The sequence below is a fragment of the Pseudonaja textilis genome, chromosome 2, assembly GCF_049901715.1.
Source record: "Pseudonaja textilis isolate UNSWEBS1 chromosome 2, rPseTex1.2, whole genome shotgun sequence".
Taxonomy (NCBI): domain Eukaryota; kingdom Metazoa; phylum Chordata; class Lepidosauria; order Squamata; family Elapidae; genus Pseudonaja; species Pseudonaja textilis.
Window position 1 is genome coordinate 118,662,987 of NC_141991.1, and position 18,140 is coordinate 118,681,126.

Genomic DNA, 18,140 nt, shown 5'->3' on the forward strand with positions numbered 1-18,140 from the left:
CTTCCCCATTGACTTTGCTTGTCAGAAGGTCGCAAAAGGCGATCACATGACCTCAGGATACTGTAGCCGTCATAATTACATGCCAGTTGTCAAGTGCCCAGATTTTGGTCATAAGACCATGAGGAATGTTGCAACAGTCATAAATGTGAAAAACGGTCATAAGTCACTTTTTTCAGTGCCTTTCTCACTTTGGTCACTAAACAAATGATTGAAAATTGAGTCAATATCATGCCAAGTTGCAATGCTCAGAGAGTTTAGTTTCTGAGTGTGGATGGAACACATTTTGTGAGATCCTAACTTTTTTTCCCCCTGGTGTTATCTAAAAACAAGGACTTCCCAGCCTGCCACTTTACAGTGTAACCTCCGGTCATGACCGTAATTCGTTCCGTAACTTTGGTCACAACCCAGTTTGGTCGTGATCAGAAGCAAGGCTGACTGTGCATGTGCCTACAAAAACAATGGCGCAAAAGGGGGAATCGACATGGAAAGGGAATCGGCCGCAGTCGTGTTTGATTGCCACCCGATTTTTGAAACGTGACCCGAATTCAAAATGTTGTGGTTTTTAGATTGGAACCCGATTTGGTCGTGGTCTGAAGAGTTCGTGACCAGAGGTTCCACTGTACGCAGCACTATGGTTAGGACTGTTAACTTCAGAGCCTGCTGAGAACAAATCAGGGCCTGTCTCTTTAGGGAAAAGATGTTTTTTAAAAAATCCCATCCAGTGGGCCAAGATGGAAGCAATAATTTTTTCAAAGATGGAAGCGATAAACATTTAGTAGCCACAGGCCCAAAAATCTTGGCCCACACAGACATGATGAACATATGGGAATTCCATTACTCGTAATGTGCCAGCTGATTTTTTTTTTTTTAAATGGCCAGGCCTGTACTATCCTTACAGATGAGCTCCTATAAAGCTGTCACGGTGATGTTTCCTAGTGAAAGCTAGGCTACAAGTTGGGGGCTGCTGAATAAATATTATTCACGAGTAATTTTATGAAAGTGGTTACCTCTGAGCTGTTTAATCTTATGCTATACGTAACCTAAACCACGTGAAGACTTAGTACAGGATCTATGCAGTAGGATTTGGAACCGTGGCCTTCCATGTGGGGTTTGAATGGGACTCACCCCAGATTCAGCCAGAATGGCCAATTTTAAGGAAAATGGGAGTTGATGTAATTATATCTAGAAGGCCATCCTGGGAGGATATTCAATCTTCATATCTACACTAACAGGGTGGTTATCGCAAGGGTAAGCAAATCTCTATCCCTCAGACTAGCCCATCCCCCTCTTATTAAAGATAAACTTACAACCTTTCATTTAGTGACTGAAGTGACAACAACACTGAAAGAAAGTGGCTTATGACTTTTTTTCCACACATACGACCATTGTAGCATCCCCTACTTTGAGGCCTATCTGTACTGTCAACAAGCTAAAGATGGGTTAAACCACATCTTTAGCTTATGAGGCAGGGCTCTTCAGTGTGAATACAAAATTCAGAACAATATATATATATAATCTATATATCCCGCTTTAGACTTAGCTAGAATTAAAGTACATTACATCTTTAGAAATTCCATTTAAGGCTCTGGAGTAAGCTGTCATCACCGATCTAAAATAAGATTCTGAGACTCCATATTATTCCAGTGGGAAGTTAGACAATAAAGAGTTTTAACCACGCAAGTCCTTCTCAATGCCTTTAACCTCCATTCACTCAATGCCATCCGTATAGTTTGGTTCTAGTTAATTAAATCAGGGAACCCTTCATTTGAGGCTAGGATCAGGAAAGGAAGGGGAAACTCCCTGGTGGAGTTTCCATACTAGCATTGCTTCCTACAAAGTACAAACCATAAGGAGTTCCTATCAGCCAACATACAATTCTGGTAACAAATGAAGATACTTGATCTGTAAAGATGGGCTTTAGGTATTTCAAGCATTTATATTCTAGTTTTGGTCAGGGCTAGGCAGCTAATACCTTACGGTGCATCCTTAAAAGAGGCAGGTAGTCATAAAATAATAACCAGCAACAGAAGAAATCTATGTAAATGTCAGCTAACCCATCACAAAAAAGGTGTCCAAAAATGCAGGCAGATGAAAAGCTGGTGCCAAAACAGCCAAGGACAAGCAAGTCACTTTGGAGAGCAAGTTCCAAAAATACAGAGGTTCTTTCTCAAATCTCCATCCGCTCTCCTCCTACAAGGACAGAGAAACTGAAGTCTCCGCCAGTAGAGAGGACTTTGATGTCTGTCCAGTCCCTGACTTTAGAAAATAAATTTTCTTATTTAGAATTTTTAAAAAAATTCTTTTAAAAGAGTAGATCTTCCAAAGAAGATGTGTGACTATTTGGAAGCTTTGTTTCCAATGTCAGCGTGAGTCTAGCAGTAATCCTTGGGGTAGTTTATGAGCTCAATCAACTGTAGACTAAATAAGTTCAAGCTTTTATTCCAATGCTTCTAACTGGTTCTTTTTCACAAAACCTATAAACTTTGACTGGAATGACATAAAAATGGGAAGATTGCAGATTGTTCCTTCAGGGTGATAATGGAAGATAGTAGCTGCAGCTGCCATGTTGTTAAACTTTTGAGTTAGATGGGTCATATTGTGAAATGAAGCCTCACCTGTTCCAATAAAGCATTCCTCAAAATGTTCTCTACCATCACAAGAGATAATAACTCTTGCTTAATGTGTATGCTTCAGTAACAGGGAGATGGGACAAGTTGATTCTCTGCATAATTATATAGGAAGTCCTAAGACAGGTCATAAGCCCTAGGAGGACTTTAAAAGTCAACCTAAAATAAGGAAGTAGACTGATAGATGGGTAAGAAAATAGACAGGTATAGAGATCAAAAGGTCCTGCTGATGTTATCTGCTAGGTAAATCTGCCCTCAGGACTTCACAAGATAATACACTCTAATTTTGTAGAACATATTGGAATATCTACCCTTAGAAAAAGCCCCAACTCTTTCCTAACAGATGGCATTTGAGCTAATACTTCATTAAGTACAATAGTCAAAGTCAGTTAGCCATTGACATTCACAGATTAGGTTACAATATTTTGCATGACCAATTGGGACTTTGGTAACACTTGACTGTTTTGTGCAAAGCTAAATCAACCAATACCAAAGGGGAGAAAACACATTTTAGAAACCCTTCTCCTTATAAACAAGATGCAGGAATATATATACTCATTTATAGCTGTCAGATGCAGGTCCCAACAATTTGACTTCCATTAGTAACTTCTCCATAGTCGATGACTGTTCCTTTTATTTTTTATTTTTTTAGGGCCCAAATGGCGAAATCAGAATAATCAGGTAAAGTGCTGCCAAACTGATGAAAGAAAGGAAACTTCTAAAGCAGTAGTGTATAGTCCCTGAAAGGAAATAGGAACTTTGAAGAGATACCTATTATGCAAGTCTGTGGACTTGTCAACTTGCAAAAAGGCAAGCCAGCCCTCGACAATCTCACATCTACTCACCAGATGAGAGCTCAGTTCGGTTGCTGGAGCAACCGACCCACCTGCTGAGTACTATTGCTGGGTGGGTAAACATAAAGAAGTCAGAAAAACTTCATCTACTGAACGAGTTGCAGCCAACCTTCAAAAGAGAACAATAAACCTTTCCTTGTGGGAGGCTGCTTACAAATACATCGTGGTTATTTTGGCAGTCAGTCTGTGCAAACACAAGAAAAAGAAGAAAGAAACCACAAAGATGCTTACCTATAATTTCCCTTTTTGCTCAGCTGCTCTTTAAAGTGCCCAAGTGTCAGGCTCGGGGCCTTTAACAGCCTCCTGTAGGGAATTTCTTCTCCACAGAAAAAATAAGTGACAACCAACTCACTAGGCTGGGAGGAGTGAACAACAGGGAGTTTCTTTGGTTCTTTGTGTCTGAAACATAAAGGAGGGAGGAGAGAAAATAAGTATGGTTTCACAACATTTACAAAGCATTTATGTCACACTCAGAGGCACAACTACACAAAGGCACAGAGAGTCAACTAACCACATCAAGTAACTGAAAAATTGAGGAAAGCAAAGCTGGAGAGTTATTTGTGTATTAAATACTGAAGAATTTGTGATAGCCTTCCCCATTCCTGCTGTCTGATCTTGTGGACTTCAACCGCCTTTGTTGTTAATAACTAGCCCCCTCAATTTGGAAGGCGATTCCAACTCATGGCCCACTAAATTGACAAGCATTGCCGCTGGATCATTTTTTAAAAAAAAAAATGGGAATTTTGACTGTGGAAAAAGGGTTAAAAACAAAGACCAAGGCATGTATTGTGCAAACTTTTCAATGAAGATATACAGTCTTTAATTATCAGCTTACTACGACTGGCCAACTAGTTATTGTACATATTTGAAGTCTAAATATTTTGGAAAAGGATTTGCTTAACAGGGCAATGATGTCTGCAAGCCTTGAAGATTCAACAAAGCAATCCTACATTGTTTTCATGTCCAGATGAAGGGGACATGAGTCTGCAGCTGTAGGATTATCCCAACCCTCAATTATTGGATGAATTTGGGCAGATTGCTCAGACCCTCTGGCAACTTTCCTGAGAAAGAACTTTCAGCTACATCAGGAGACACATGAGGTGAACCCTTTGTGAACTGAACTCTGGGGCAGTTCAAGTGTTGTACAATAATACAATAACACCAGCACTGCTTCAGCCATGGCCCCATTTTAAAAAACAGATTTGTTCTGTTCAACTGGTTGAATACTCCGGTTGGTTTCCCCATCCTTGGATCACTAATTTCATGTTGCTACAGTTAAGTAGAGAAAGTGAAGGACAAATTGCACTCCTGAGTCTGCAGAGTGTCCTTAGACTAAAAGACCTTTTCAAGTGACACTGAAGGTACCAGGATGATGGGGAAGTTAAATAAGAGATGTCAAAAAGAGAAAGGAACAGGGGTTCTGAAGAAGGAGCCAACAAACATCCAATAAAAGAATCCTGAAACAGAATTGGTAGGACCATTCACTGACTGCTGAATATTTACCTCAGGACCAAGTGGTCCTTGATAGAAAAAAAGATTGTGGTTGGTTCTTTAAAAGACCAATGACAAATCCTGAGGCTGAATGAATTCATACATCACACCAAGCCAAGGCTTGTTTTCTGTAGTTTTTGGATTAATTTATACATATCTGGGTTCCCACTCCAGGCTAGGCTGTGAAAGAGGGATTTATAATCCACAATGACTGGAAATGAACTAACTAAATACCAAGTAAATAATAACTTTGTACAATATCTGAAACCAACTGACACAATAGTCCTCAGTCACTGAAACTTTTACATGTAGATTCAGATAATAAATATTGCTAAAAGAAGTGTTCCATTGAGACTTCAGAGTAAAAAAAAAATCACATCATATTAAGATTTTCTTAAGCTATGGCTTGAATAAGCTCAAACAAACCAGAATAAGTCTAATAAGACCATTAGTGCCTGGAAGTAAGTAGAGGTGCCCATAGGTTCCTCAGATTTACTCCATTGATTTGCTTATCTCCTGTTCTCCACAGGTTGTGTGTGTGTGTGTGTGTGTGTGTGTGTGTGTAAACAAAGACAGCAGTAAAGGGAAGAAATGAAAGGACCAACATTGTCTAAAGTTCCAGGATGGAACAGGAAAGCAGTTCTTTGCTTAATGGAAGGCCCATATGGACATTTCACCGCTACTTAATTTTTTTTGATAACACTGTAGAATCTATATCTGAGCTTCCACAATAATTTACAATATCTGTTTCACAGGACGGGGCAAGCCTAAGGTCCATAACCCAAACTTTGAAAGTACTCTAATTTGCCCATATATATGTGCCATCAACCCATTCTCAACTCCTAGTGACAGCATAGATACGTTTTCTCCATACCCTGGCCTTTCAGACCGTCCAATTCACCTACAATGCCAAGGAATTGGCATATATACATTCTATATATGCATCCCTTTACACTGAACTAAATTTAGAAAGCCCCAACTTGTGGTGGAACAGCACATCAAAAGCTGCCACTGTTTTTGTATCTCGGACCTGGTGGTGGGGGAACGAAGACATGCCACATCTGTTTTGATACTTTGACACCACTGTCAAAGGGAAGAGAAAGCCAAGTTCTGGTTCCACCTTGGGAACCTTGAGAAGACAGAACTTGTTGCAGAAATAAGAGTCTTCAGTGGCATGCAGACAAGGCAGTCTCTGAGACAAGCCAGACTTGGCACGTCTAAAGGTCACCAAAGGCTACTCTGCCATAATTTTTCTCTTCCTAATTTGTTCCAAGTCTTTGTAGAGTGGTTTCAGGAAGCAAGAAAAAAAAAAAAGCACCAGCATAGACAGCTGGCTTAAGGTCAGCCAATTAAAAATGAAAAGGGATAGTCATGTGGCTAAGCTTGGACTTCAAACATTACTCATTGCTTAAGATGCAGCATCTAAGAAAGAAAACTTTAATTATTTAGACTCTAGCAGATTCCTTGTCATAGAAGAACTATCCTATAATTAGACTAATCCACCAATCTTTGTCCATTTAACTGGAATGCAAACAAAAAGAAGGGGAGAATTAGAGAACCGAGGTTTGAAAATGTTTAGTGTTTGCTATAGGCCTTTAAAAATAAAGAATCCAAACTCCTTTGTAAATTCTCCACTTCCAAAGCAATACATTTGGGTTTGGGGGCGGGGAAAAAGGAACCAGCAGATTTCTACTGTTTATATTGCACTCACTCTTCTGATGCCATGTTTGTGGTACAGAAAGGGCCGTTCCCTCCAGGTACTGAAGCCAAGTGGTTTCGATCTCTAAGCTGATTTGAAGTTGAACATCTGAAGGATTGGGAAAAGGGAGAGGAAGGGGAAGAGATAGAGGAATACCATTAATACCTTCTCCAAATCCCATTTAGGCACTCAAGACCGATGTGCTGAAACGAGCAAGGAAATATTGCAAATACTAAAGCCTAAAGTATCTCAGCACCATCCAAAGACAGGCTAAAGCTTGTCCCACCACTTAACCGGTTTCTGTTTCAGAAGCGTCCATTAAGGAAACAGAACAAACCACGTTAAATTGGAAGATTCAAATTGCTTTGACTAGAGAGGTTACAATTTATAGGGTGCATCCTGAATGATATGACTGAGACGGTTCCAAAACCTAAGAATAATTTGATCATGACATGGCAACGTATCAATTTCATAAATAAATAAGCCCATGCTTGAACCAACCAAAAACTAACTCATAAAATGAAGCCAGTTTCAGCTTAATTAGCCTACTTGTCTATTTAAACCAAGTCACAGATTTGGAGAATTGTCAGTTTGTCAGAGTCAGTTTGAACGGAGTGGCTTAAAAAGCCCTTTAACCAATACACAAACGACCATAAACAAATTTAAATCTCTCCTGAGGAAAAAGGGGCTTTATGAATCTGACCTCCTATTTGCCATTGTTCTAGCTGATCACCATTACACACTACATTTTGCAACACAATAATTTGAAAAGATTCTGTTTGCAGATGCTTTTATTAGGCAATCTGTTTTTTTTTCTGGCCTATTCCAGAATATTCAGCCTAGCCTGTCTTCAGCAGGGACTGGATTGCTTTTAGAAGACATCAACCCAGCAGCCCCGGGGGGGAGGAAGGGCTTCTGCTTTGACACCCCAATCTGTGAGACGTTACCGTTGTTTCTGTGGCTTGGACACCTCGGCTAGCCTGCGGCAAGCTTCCTCCAGTTGGGCCAGTGTGTTGGGTGGAGTCAGTGGAGGCATGGCGGGATCCTGGACAAAGGGGTGGGCAGGTTGCACAGCCCGTGGATGGCTGCCGTTGCCCCATTGGTGGTGACGGGCCGGACGCTCCCCTGATGGACCTCTTGTGGAGTCAGAATTGTAGGCCTTCTTCGTGCTTTGCATGCTGGAAAAAGACAAGGGACCAAAGGGGCAAGGTTATAAAAGCTGAAATACGGGCCTTTCATAGCAGCTTCTGTTCTGTGCACTCTCGATGAGAAGAAAGAGAAAAAGAGAGAGAGAGGGAAAAAAAAGTCTGTCATAACATGAAAAGGGTTTTCTTTTTGCCAAAAACATGACATTTTTGTGGTTTTTCTGGTTCCGTGGAACAGCTTTCATATTAAACCAGAGGAGCAAAAGAGCTTCATTTGTTTTTTAGGGATTGTAAAAATAGACAGCTGTGTAATAGATAAATATTTACCAGGAGCAAGAGTGTTGCAGACAGCTGATATTTACCTATGGGGCTTGTGCTTAGATTGTCTTTCACTCTCCAACATCCACTGCCAGACGTTCTGGGAGCGATCGGCTTCCCCACTGGGTAGCGGTATGCCTGGTGGGGCAGGGAGGCCACCTCCTTCTCCACCTGGCAGGACGAGGCCATCCTGGAGCTTACAGTTCCTTTTGGGAAGGGTCCCAGTTCTGCTGAGGCTTCCACCAGAGAGAGAGATAAGAGCAACACTTAGTCTCTGGTGGCTGGTGACTACACAGCAAGAGTTCTGCTAAAACCTCATGCCCCTATTGGACAGGCTTCTCCTCCCTGGTCCTACCTCCCCTCTCTCCTCATCGCACCAACTCCTAGACAAACAGGCACAATTCGGCAAGTATGGACCAATCCCAGCCACCCCCAGCCATTAGAACTTTTACCCCCAAGAGGAAACTCACCCAAATGGCTCCAGCTGAGCAACAGGAAGGTCCGCCCCCTTCGCGTGTCCTCTACATTTTGGATAGCAGTAATAATCGCTGCCCCCGCTACACAAGCATTGGACCCGCTGGGCTGCCTCAGCTTCTATCTGCTCTTTCGTTTTGGGGATGGTGTGGTGGTGGATGTAGTGATGGTGAACATGCTTGGTGGTCTGCTTGGTGACAAATCCTTTGCTGAGAAGAGCGCAAGCCGCGGGCACGGCGGTCTTGCCCGGGGCGGCCAGGAGGAACTTGCCCCCCGGGAGTCGGTCGGGGGAACGAGCGCGAGGACTATGCCGTCCCATGCCGGGAGACTGACACCCGGGAGTCTTAAGCACGCGGGACAGGTGGTCATCCAGAATGGCCTGAGGATCATCTTCGTAGCTTCCGGTGGGAAGGAGCGTGAGGGGGTGCTGCGGATGTTGCACGGCTACAAGCTCTCGGTTGCCCTGGGCAGCGACAGGCGTGTCAGAGATCTCCTTCTCGTCATCCTTCAGGACAAAACGGGAAGGACAATGACTCAATCAGCAGAGCTCAACCTAAAGCTCTTCAGGCATTATGCCTTCCTGTCCCTTGACAGACATCTGGGGTCAGTGCCTAGTAATATAGATGCTGACAGAATTTGAAGAATCTGTGCACATACCCACAAGAGACCTCAGCTGGCAGTTGCTCTGGTTTCATTAGCTTGTGTGACTGCAGTGCCTCTCCACACCTGGCCCTCCTTCTTCACGGAAGGATGACCTGAGCCAAGATTGAATCATTCTCTCTCTCTCTCTCTCCCCTCTCCCCTCCCTCCATCTCTCTCTCTCTCTCTCTCTCTCTCCCCCTCTCCCTCTCCCTTCCCTCCCTCCCTCTCTCTCCCTCCCTCTCTCCCCCCCTCTCTCTCCCTCTCCCCCCCTCTCTCTCATATGCCTCCTCTTCTTCTCGCCCATCCTCTCACCCACCCTCCCCTTCAGCAAAGGGGGAGCCACCAAGCAGGAACCCATGCAAAGGGAGGGGGTCAGGTCCCTACCTCTGTGATTTGCTGCAGCCTCTCTTCCAAGCAATCCATGGTCTCTTGTTCTCGCTTGAGCTTTTCCAACCGAGAGATGAGCTCGGCCGCAAAGGTAGCGGGTTCCACGGGGGTCATTTCCTTGGGGAGCCGGTGGGTTCTCTACACAGAGCAGGGACAGAGACAATAAGCCAAGTTTAACAAGCAGCGCGAGAGAAAGCAGCTCAGTTTGAGGAGCCGGCTGGCTGGCTCCGTTCAGCTTGTTGTGTCTCCATGTTTGGATGAAAAGACGACCGCAACTAGGCATGGTCTGCTTTGGATTTTTATGAGCAAGTGCTGTGGCCTCATGGAGTGACATCTTCCCCAATAGCGTTTGCCTTCGGCAGGAGCAGTTGGTCGCACTCCGAGGAACCCTGCTTGTTCTCTCTGTAGTACAACCAGCCCATCAGTAGCTACTCTGAAGTAGAAAATCTTCAAAGACTGTTGTCAAACATCAAATGGAAAACTCAGAGGCGGGAGGGGGAGAGAGACACAGAGAGAGAGACTTTAACTCAAGGAATAAAAGTAAAGTATAAACAGAAAGGAGTTGGAAATTAAAATAAAAATAAGACGGGAGGGGGGGGAGAGAAAGGGGAAGGGAGCGGAGGAGGGAGGGAGGGAGGGAAAGAAAAGGAGTCAAATGGTGGCAGATCAGAGAAGGGCTGGTAATTTATTTCCTGGCTACACACTGGGCACCTTTGAGGTAGTGTTGTCTCAACAGTGTCCTGGGTCTTTCTCCCTCTCTCTCCCTCTGTTCTTCTTCCCCCCCTCCCTGCCCTCCATCTCTTTGTACAGAAAATGAAGGAAGCTGCTACGGGCAAACGGCTACACTGCTGCGCCTGGGCTGCCTCCAGCAGATCTATCAAGGGAAAACGCAGCACCTCCAAATCAAGGCTGGAATATGAAAAGGCAAGCAAAAATCACTGCCGAAAGAAGCCAGGAAGGGAAGGGGGGGGAAAGGCTCCCTCCCGCCCCTTCCCTATTTTCCTCTCATCTCCCCACAAGCAGTCCCGTTTCTTGCCTTCTTCGCCCTCCAGTTCTGGATACACAACCATACACACAATACTTTTTTTTTTTTTTTTTTGGTTTGGGGTGGGTTGGGGTTTTTTTTGAGGGTTTTTTTTTTTAAAAAAAAGTGGGTGGGGGGAGCTGAACTGCCAAGGCTTTCACAGACTGCCCGTGAGGTGAGGTAGGGCCTCTCTCTCTCTGGTAACCACTTAGCTTCAGAAATGATGCGAGGGGAGAAAAAGGCAACTCTGCAGGAAATTGTCACTCTTACACAAGCTGGCTCTATTCAGCTCCCTGATCAAAGCACTGCCTTACAGAGAAAGTCGATTTGCACGCCCCAGGACAAAATAATCTAATTTACAAGCAGAAGCTGTAGAGAACTTTTTTTTTTTTAAAGGGTAGAAGCCAAAGAAAATACTATAAACAAACATACCAATAAATAAATACACAGGGACATGCAAACCCTAGACACCAATAAAGGAAATTATTTGTAGTTCAGGGTTGAAATGGAGGTCCTTGGAGCTCTCTGAGCTTGGTTGTTTTCTTGCAGACGTTTTGTTACCCAACTAGATAACGGCATCAGTGCTAGTGCCATAAATCAGCATTGATGATGTTACCTGCTTTGGCTAATGAAACATCTGCAAGTAAACAACCAAGCTCAGAGAGCACCAAGGACCCCAGACCAGGGTGTCAAACTGGCGGCCTGCAGGCCAGATGCATCACACGCAGGCCACGCCCATCCCAGCTCCACAAAGGGGGTGGCGGAAACGTAGCAAAACGTCACGTGATGGCAATGTGATGCTGTGAGTTTGGATACCTGTGTCCTAGACAATCCCCATCCATCTCAGAGACATATTTCACCTGGGATTTCTCATCCCTTTAAGAGAACAAGAAGTTGAATCTGCTTACATTAATCACAAAACAAGTTTAGAACTTAGAACTTCATCAGAGTTGGAAGGGACCTTGGAGGTCTTCTAGTCCAACCCGCTGCTCTAGCAAGAACCCCTATACAATTTCAGACAAATGGCCGTCCGGTTTCTTCTTAAAAGCCTCCAGCTTGTACTTGCCTATTCACTTCCAATTGACACCCTCAAATTTGTGTCCTCCAAGAACGTGGGCTCCCCTGTTCCATACCTCTGTTTCACTACGTTGGCTGGGGATGATGGGAGCCGTACTCAATTTGCCCTACTAGGCTGGAGATGATTGATGATGGAGCTCTAGTCCAACATATTAAGAAGACCCTATGCTAAAGAAAGCTGCACCACAAGAATTACACAGCATATCACCCTGAAACCCTCTGTACCTTTAGAGGAGAAAAGAACTCCAATTTCCAAACAAACACTATTCGATTAACTGCTTGCATGGAAGCCAGCAAGCAAGAAGACCTAGGATGGGGGCGGAATGGGAGGCGAGGGGAGACTTTTGGGTACAAATATCCTTTTTTCCTTTGAAAGACCTGGGAAATCTATTTCCTGCCTTAGCAGTTGCTAAAGGGGCTGTGGGGGGGAAGAGAAATCCTGGCTCTGCTTAAACAAATACCAGAACGCCCAGTGACTTCAATGAGAGCATAATTCCTCCTTTCTCACTCTTTGACATCCCGAAGCAGAACAGCAAATGAAAAGCACTTAAAAAAAAAAAAAGCCGTAAAATAAAATAAAGCAGCTGTGGAGGTTCACAGTGAGATTCAAGAGGATTTCCCCCCCCACCCCGCCCCCCCTTTCTCTTACTACCCCCAAGCCAGATTCATCACATGATCCACAGAGGGAGGAAGCAGGCATTTTAGAGCTGTCCCGCAGCAGCAAAGAAGCAGGATAAAACAATAAGCCCAGTTCTACCAATCATCTATCCACGAATGAGACACACACACACGCGCGCGCGCACGCACACACACAAGGCATGTCAGACCCAGAGCCTAGGGGAAAGGAATCGTCCAGGCCAGCCTTTGGCTAGGAATCTTGGAACTTCTCGTCCAAGACATCTGGTGGATTCAGCCAACAATCATCCCAGCCCCAACATTTCCCCACTAATAGCTGCTAGCCAGATGCTTCCAGAAACTCCCAAGCTGGGTCAGGAGTCCAAGTCATGTTTTCATTGATCTCATCTTAGGGCAGATTCTAAACCTCCCCTATAGTTGTTCTCCATAGCTCTAAAAAAGAGAGAAGGGGGGAAAGCGGAAAGGAAAATTTTCAGGTCCAAATAACAGGAAGAATTCTCAAACCAATTGGGAATCTCTTTGGAAAGTATACAATATAAACTCTCTCCCCCTCTCTCTCTTTTAAAAGAATTGTTATGTTGTATTCTATGGAAGTCCACTTACACAGGTGGTCCTCGGCTTACAACCATTCGTTTAGTGGCCGTTCGAAGTCACAACGGTACCGAAAACAGTGACTTATGGCTGTTTTTTTCCCCACAGCTGTTAGCTGTTGTAGGCATCCCTCTGGTCACATGATCAAAGTTCAGGCGCTTGACAACTGGCATGTATTTATAATGGGTGGAGTGTCCCAGGGTCATGTGATCACCTTTTGCGGCCCTCTGACAAGCAAATGGGGGAGCCAGACTCAATGAACAACTGTGTTACCAACATAGCAACTGCAGTGATTCACTTAACAACAGTGGCAAGAAAGGTCGAAAAATAGGGCAAAATGCACTTGCCTTGTTGGCAGTGGAAATTTTAGGCTCAACTGTGGTCAATAAGGACTACCTTATATCTGTCCTTTTTCTCTGGGCGCTACGCTATTTTCATTTATCCGACCCTCTCAAACAGCAGAGATGCAGTCCTCACAAAGGGGCATAGGATGGGATTGTTAATCACACACACACACACACACACACACACACACACACACACACACCGGGGCTTGGTGCCTAAAAGGCTGGCCTAGCCCAAAGCAGATTCCTAGATCCGGTCTACTTTGATAGCACCTGGGCCAACATCCTTCAGAGCAAAATGAACTTCTCTGTGGTGGATAAAACAAATCCAATATATCTAAACAACATTAGTAAAACAGGTGGGAAGGGTACTATTTTATCATTTTAGCAAATTATCTTTCCAGTTATCTTTACAACAGGGAATCACAATCTCTGTCATTCTTTATTTTGCAATATTCATAGCCTTCCACCATTCTGGAGGACTCCGGGTCAAAGACAAGTACATGAATCCCAATACAAACTGATAAAAAAGTGATATTACAGGTAGTCCTTGTTTCACGACCACAATTGGGGCCAGAATTTCCATTGCAAAACATTGTGGCTGTTAAGTGAGTTGTGTCTGATTTCATGACCTTTGTCGCCACGGTCATTTAGTGAACCACTGCAGTTATTAAGTGAATCACATGGCTGTTAAGTGAATCCCCCGTTGATTTTGCTTGTTGGAAGCTGGCTGGGTAGGTTCGCAAATAGGAATCACGTGACCCTGGGATACTGCAACCATGGTAAACACGTGGCAATTTCCAAGCGCCCATGTTTTGATCATACGACCGTGATAGTTGTAAAGGTGAGGATCTCACGTCGCTTTTTCAAATGGCCGGTGTCATTTTCGAATGACTGCTAAACAAATGATTGTAAATCGAGGACTACCTGAATTCAAAACCATCGATCCACATCCTAGTTGGCCTTTGAATTCATTCATCTATGGACCAAACAAATGGATGCTTTTTTTTTAATAAAATGCTTCGTCAACTCCAAAAGGACTTACCGGAAAGTGAGGTAGAGAAACTTGCCCGTTGGCCTTGACGCTGCGGTGCATTTCCCTCTGGAGATGCTTCTTGCTTCCGATTCTGTAAGGAGGGATCCCATCACTAGACATGAGAAAAGAAAGAATTATAATATGAGGTTTGGAGCTTGTAAAGTCTTCAACTGCATCGAGACCCAGTGCTTTGGAGTTTTGCTTTTAATGAGAGACTACCACCCCTCCATTACATAGATGCTTAGAGAGGGGGAAAGATTTTTTTTTTCTTTTAGAGAAGGCCCCACACAGACCAGAGCTGGATTTATAAGTAGAGCCAGGCCTTCAGACCTCCAAGCCAACCTCTGGTTTTCTCTCTCTCTCTCTCTCTCTCTCTCTTTCTCTTCCCTATTTAAATTCAGCTGAGCTATATATGTTTTTCTACGAGGGGAAAAAAAAAACATTCTGCAGGTAAAAGAAGAACATCTTTCTTTGTTAGACCCTGGAACCTGGTTGCTAAGGCTTTCTTCCCCTTCTTTATTATTATTTTTTTCCCCCGACTTTAAATGTGAGTGGCTTCTTAAAGTCACAAATTCAAGGTGAAAATCCCTGTTTTTGCTTGCATCCCGTCATAATGATAAATGGCACGTTAAAAAAGGAAAAAGCAGCAGCAACAGCAGGGATTGATTGATGGCACTTCTGTCCCTTCCTACATGCAATATTACAGGTCTTTCCAGTGGTGCAGTCTGAAATGCCAAGTACTTTAACATAAATTGTCCCTGTAGGAAAAGCCAGCGTAATCTATAGCCTTTTAGAAAGGCATCCGGGGCTCTAAAAATAGGAATCTTCAAATGAAGACATGGAATGTTTTTAGAATAGTCAAGTTACTCTCCGCTCACCTCTTCACTTTCATTATTTTCAGAGAGAAGGAAAAACAGCTCCCTAAACGTATGAAGTAGCTTTCACGCTTAGTGCTTGAATGCATGCACACTGATGGACTGAGAGGCGGATATGAGCATGCGAGCACACACATGCACACAAATATAAATCTTATGTACACATCAACTATTTATTTGTAAGATATAAATAAACTTTTTCTACTGTAGAATAGGGCCGTCAAACTCTCAGCGCGCAGGCCGGAGGTGTCACATGCTTGCCCCACCCCCACCTGGTTTGGCAAAGGGAGGGGGAAAGTCCCGATACGTTATGTGACGCCACTGTGATGATGTGAGTTTGACACCCCTGGTCTAGATCCTAGGGCAGGGGTCCCCAAACTTGGCAACTTTAAGACTTGTGGACTTCAACTCCCAGAATTCTCTAATAGATCTGGATGGCTCCATCTTTGCAATTATTTAAAAGAGTTATGCTGGCTGAGGAATTCTAGGAGTTGAAGGCCACAAGTCTTAAAGTTGCCAAGTTTGGAGACCTCTCTCCTAGGGCAATAGATGCAGTTCTCCATCCTCCAGTTTTCCTCTTTAATAATCATCCTATGAGGTTGTGATTGAGTTGAGAGACAATAACCAGTTCAAGATCACCAACCAGCTTCCATGGTTGACCATGGACTTGAATTTGGGTTTCTCTAATCCTAGTCCAACACATGGGTGAGCCTCAACTCACTGCCACAATAGAGCCCCAAGATTTCCACTGCTAAGCAAGTGACTTAAGTGACTTTTGTCCCATTTTATGACCTTTTCCCCCATAGTTGTTAAGTGAATCAACGCAATGGTTCAGTTAGTAGTGTGGTTGTTAAGTGAAACTGGCTCCCTCCCCTATTGACTTTGCCTGTCAGAAGGTTCAATAGCTGATCACATGACCCCAGGAGACTGCAACTGTCATAAATACATGCCAGTTGCCAAGCATCCAAATTTTGATCATGTGACCACACAGTGATGTTGCAATGGCCATAAGTGATCATAAGTCACTTTTTCAATGCTGTTGTAACTTTGAATGGTCATTTAGTTGTAAATTGAGGGCTACCTGTTTTAACTTGACTCTATATTATATACATACTGTATGTCAACATAATGAACAAATGGTAGGATAAAAATCAATATTTTATGCAACTTTAAAAATCCTTGAAAGGAGGAGGAACTGATTACATATACAGGTGTTTGTGTGTGTGTTTGTGTGTGTGTGTTTGAAGGCTCCATTCAGATTTTTAAGCCCCCAGTCATGGAGATCAAAAATTATGCTGTCATTCAGGGTACTATTTTGAAGACTCCACTGTTGATTATTTCAATATGAAGAATGGAAAAAGCTAAAATCCTTATTATGAAACCTCCTACCCTTTTATTCCTTAACTCAAATAATATAAACAGATGGTTTTTAAAGGTAAGATGTGTAAATCTAGTTGCATTTGTTTCAGTATAAATAAGCATCTCTGCACTGCTATAACCCCCCATTTTGAAAATGTTTGGAAACTAATTGGTTGCAAGGGCCTGTTGGTAAAACAAGTCAGATTGGAGGGGGGGCTTATCTCTGGGAAAATATTTTTTGAGCTCAGATCTGCAGAATTTTGGGGTAGATGAGTCCATATAGTCTCTGAGCCAAGTTGAGCCACTGGCAACTTTTTTAGACCATGTACCACCCCAGACCTTACATTGATTTGGGCAACTATTCAATGGCATCCTTATCCTTGCCTTGGGTTGAGTCTACATATCTCATCCTGCATGAGTTTCTAAGAGATGTAAATCTCAACAAGACTGGAGAGCAAAGAGGCTTGCGGTCCTGGATTAGAATACTTTAACCAGGTCAGAAATTGTCAGTCTTTTCCTTCATACAGACCATTTTGGTCATGTTCAAAAGCATCTGAGGCCCACCACATAAAGAAGGGATCTGAACTTGGCAAATGTGAGTCTCTTCTCAATTGGCTCCCTAGGAGCCCAACTTTAAAATGATTACTAAAAGTTTATTGGGTGACCTTGTAAGATTTTGAGCAAGACCAATGACCAAAATTATTATTTTTAAATTAGTTTCTGCTGCACCAGGGACCATGTATGCTTCCCTTGTGGATCTCCAGAGGTTCCCAGACCATACCTGAGGAACCACTGATTCCCAGAGCTTCATCCTGAAGCAATTCTTGTCTTAATAATGATCCATCACCCAAGCCTGCGTATATTCAAATCCTGCTCCATCCCTTAAAAGCGATCCATGACCTTTTTGCCTATACAAAACATCTGATCCCCAAAGGTTCACTACATATGAGTAAATTTATGAACTAGGAAAGTGCTTAAGGGAAAATGAACTGCATTTACCATTCTGAGAGGTAAGAACTAATAATGTGCCAGGTTATAAGAAAATCTGGAGTTTGTTAGTTGATCAGTCAGGAAAAACAGTCCCCAATCAAACCCATTCTCATGCTTCCCAATAAAAGTTCATGGAGGGGTTTATGGTCCATATTAATAACTTCAGAACTCTCAACTTTCTATCTGAGATAAAGGCAAAATGTTCCATCGTTTCTCTAAAAAGAAAACTGACCCCCCCCCCGAGTAAAATCATTATATGGAAATACTTATTGAACGAGTCTGCAATCTTCATATAACTTCCTTCTCAGAACTGTGACTGAGGTTATTTATGATTCTAAAGCTGGTGTCATCACCAACAGGAAATCACAGGAGCACCACCAGGCTGAATAGGGGAAGATGCCTATTTCAATTTGATATTGCAAATATCAAATATTGTCCAAACCGTTAACTTAATTTGGGTAGCACCGAGGATATAGAAAGGCAAGATCTCTCCTCAAACTTGTGGATCTCTATTGTTCAGAATACCTCTGCTTCGAATATGATGTGTTGGGTACAGTTGGTTGTGGACAGG

At 43.2% G+C, this 18,140-nt stretch overlaps 1 protein-coding gene across 4 annotated transcripts in view; it reads right to left on the reverse strand.

Annotated features, from left to right (window-relative positions):
* AXIN2 (axin 2) overlaps window positions 1-18,140 on the reverse strand; it is a 54,392-nt gene that overhangs the window by 8,335 nt on the left and 27,917 nt on the right. For all 4 annotated transcript variants that reach the window (XM_026711095.2, XM_026711096.2, XM_087925049.1 and 1 more), the window contains 7 exons: window positions 14,355-14,457; window positions 9,635-9,775; window positions 8,605-9,113; window positions 8,179-8,370; window positions 7,619-7,849; window positions 6,684-6,779; window positions 3,713-3,880 (listed from right to left, as the gene is read on the reverse strand). In XM_026711095.2, the coding sequence (XP_026566880.2) occupies window positions 3,713-3,880; window positions 6,684-6,779; window positions 7,619-7,849; window positions 8,179-8,370; window positions 8,605-9,113; window positions 9,635-9,775; window positions 14,355-14,457 (1,440 nt within the window). The remainder of the gene's footprint in view (window positions 1-3,712; window positions 3,881-6,683; window positions 6,780-7,618; window positions 7,850-8,178; window positions 8,371-8,604; window positions 9,114-9,634; window positions 9,776-14,354; window positions 14,458-18,140) is intronic.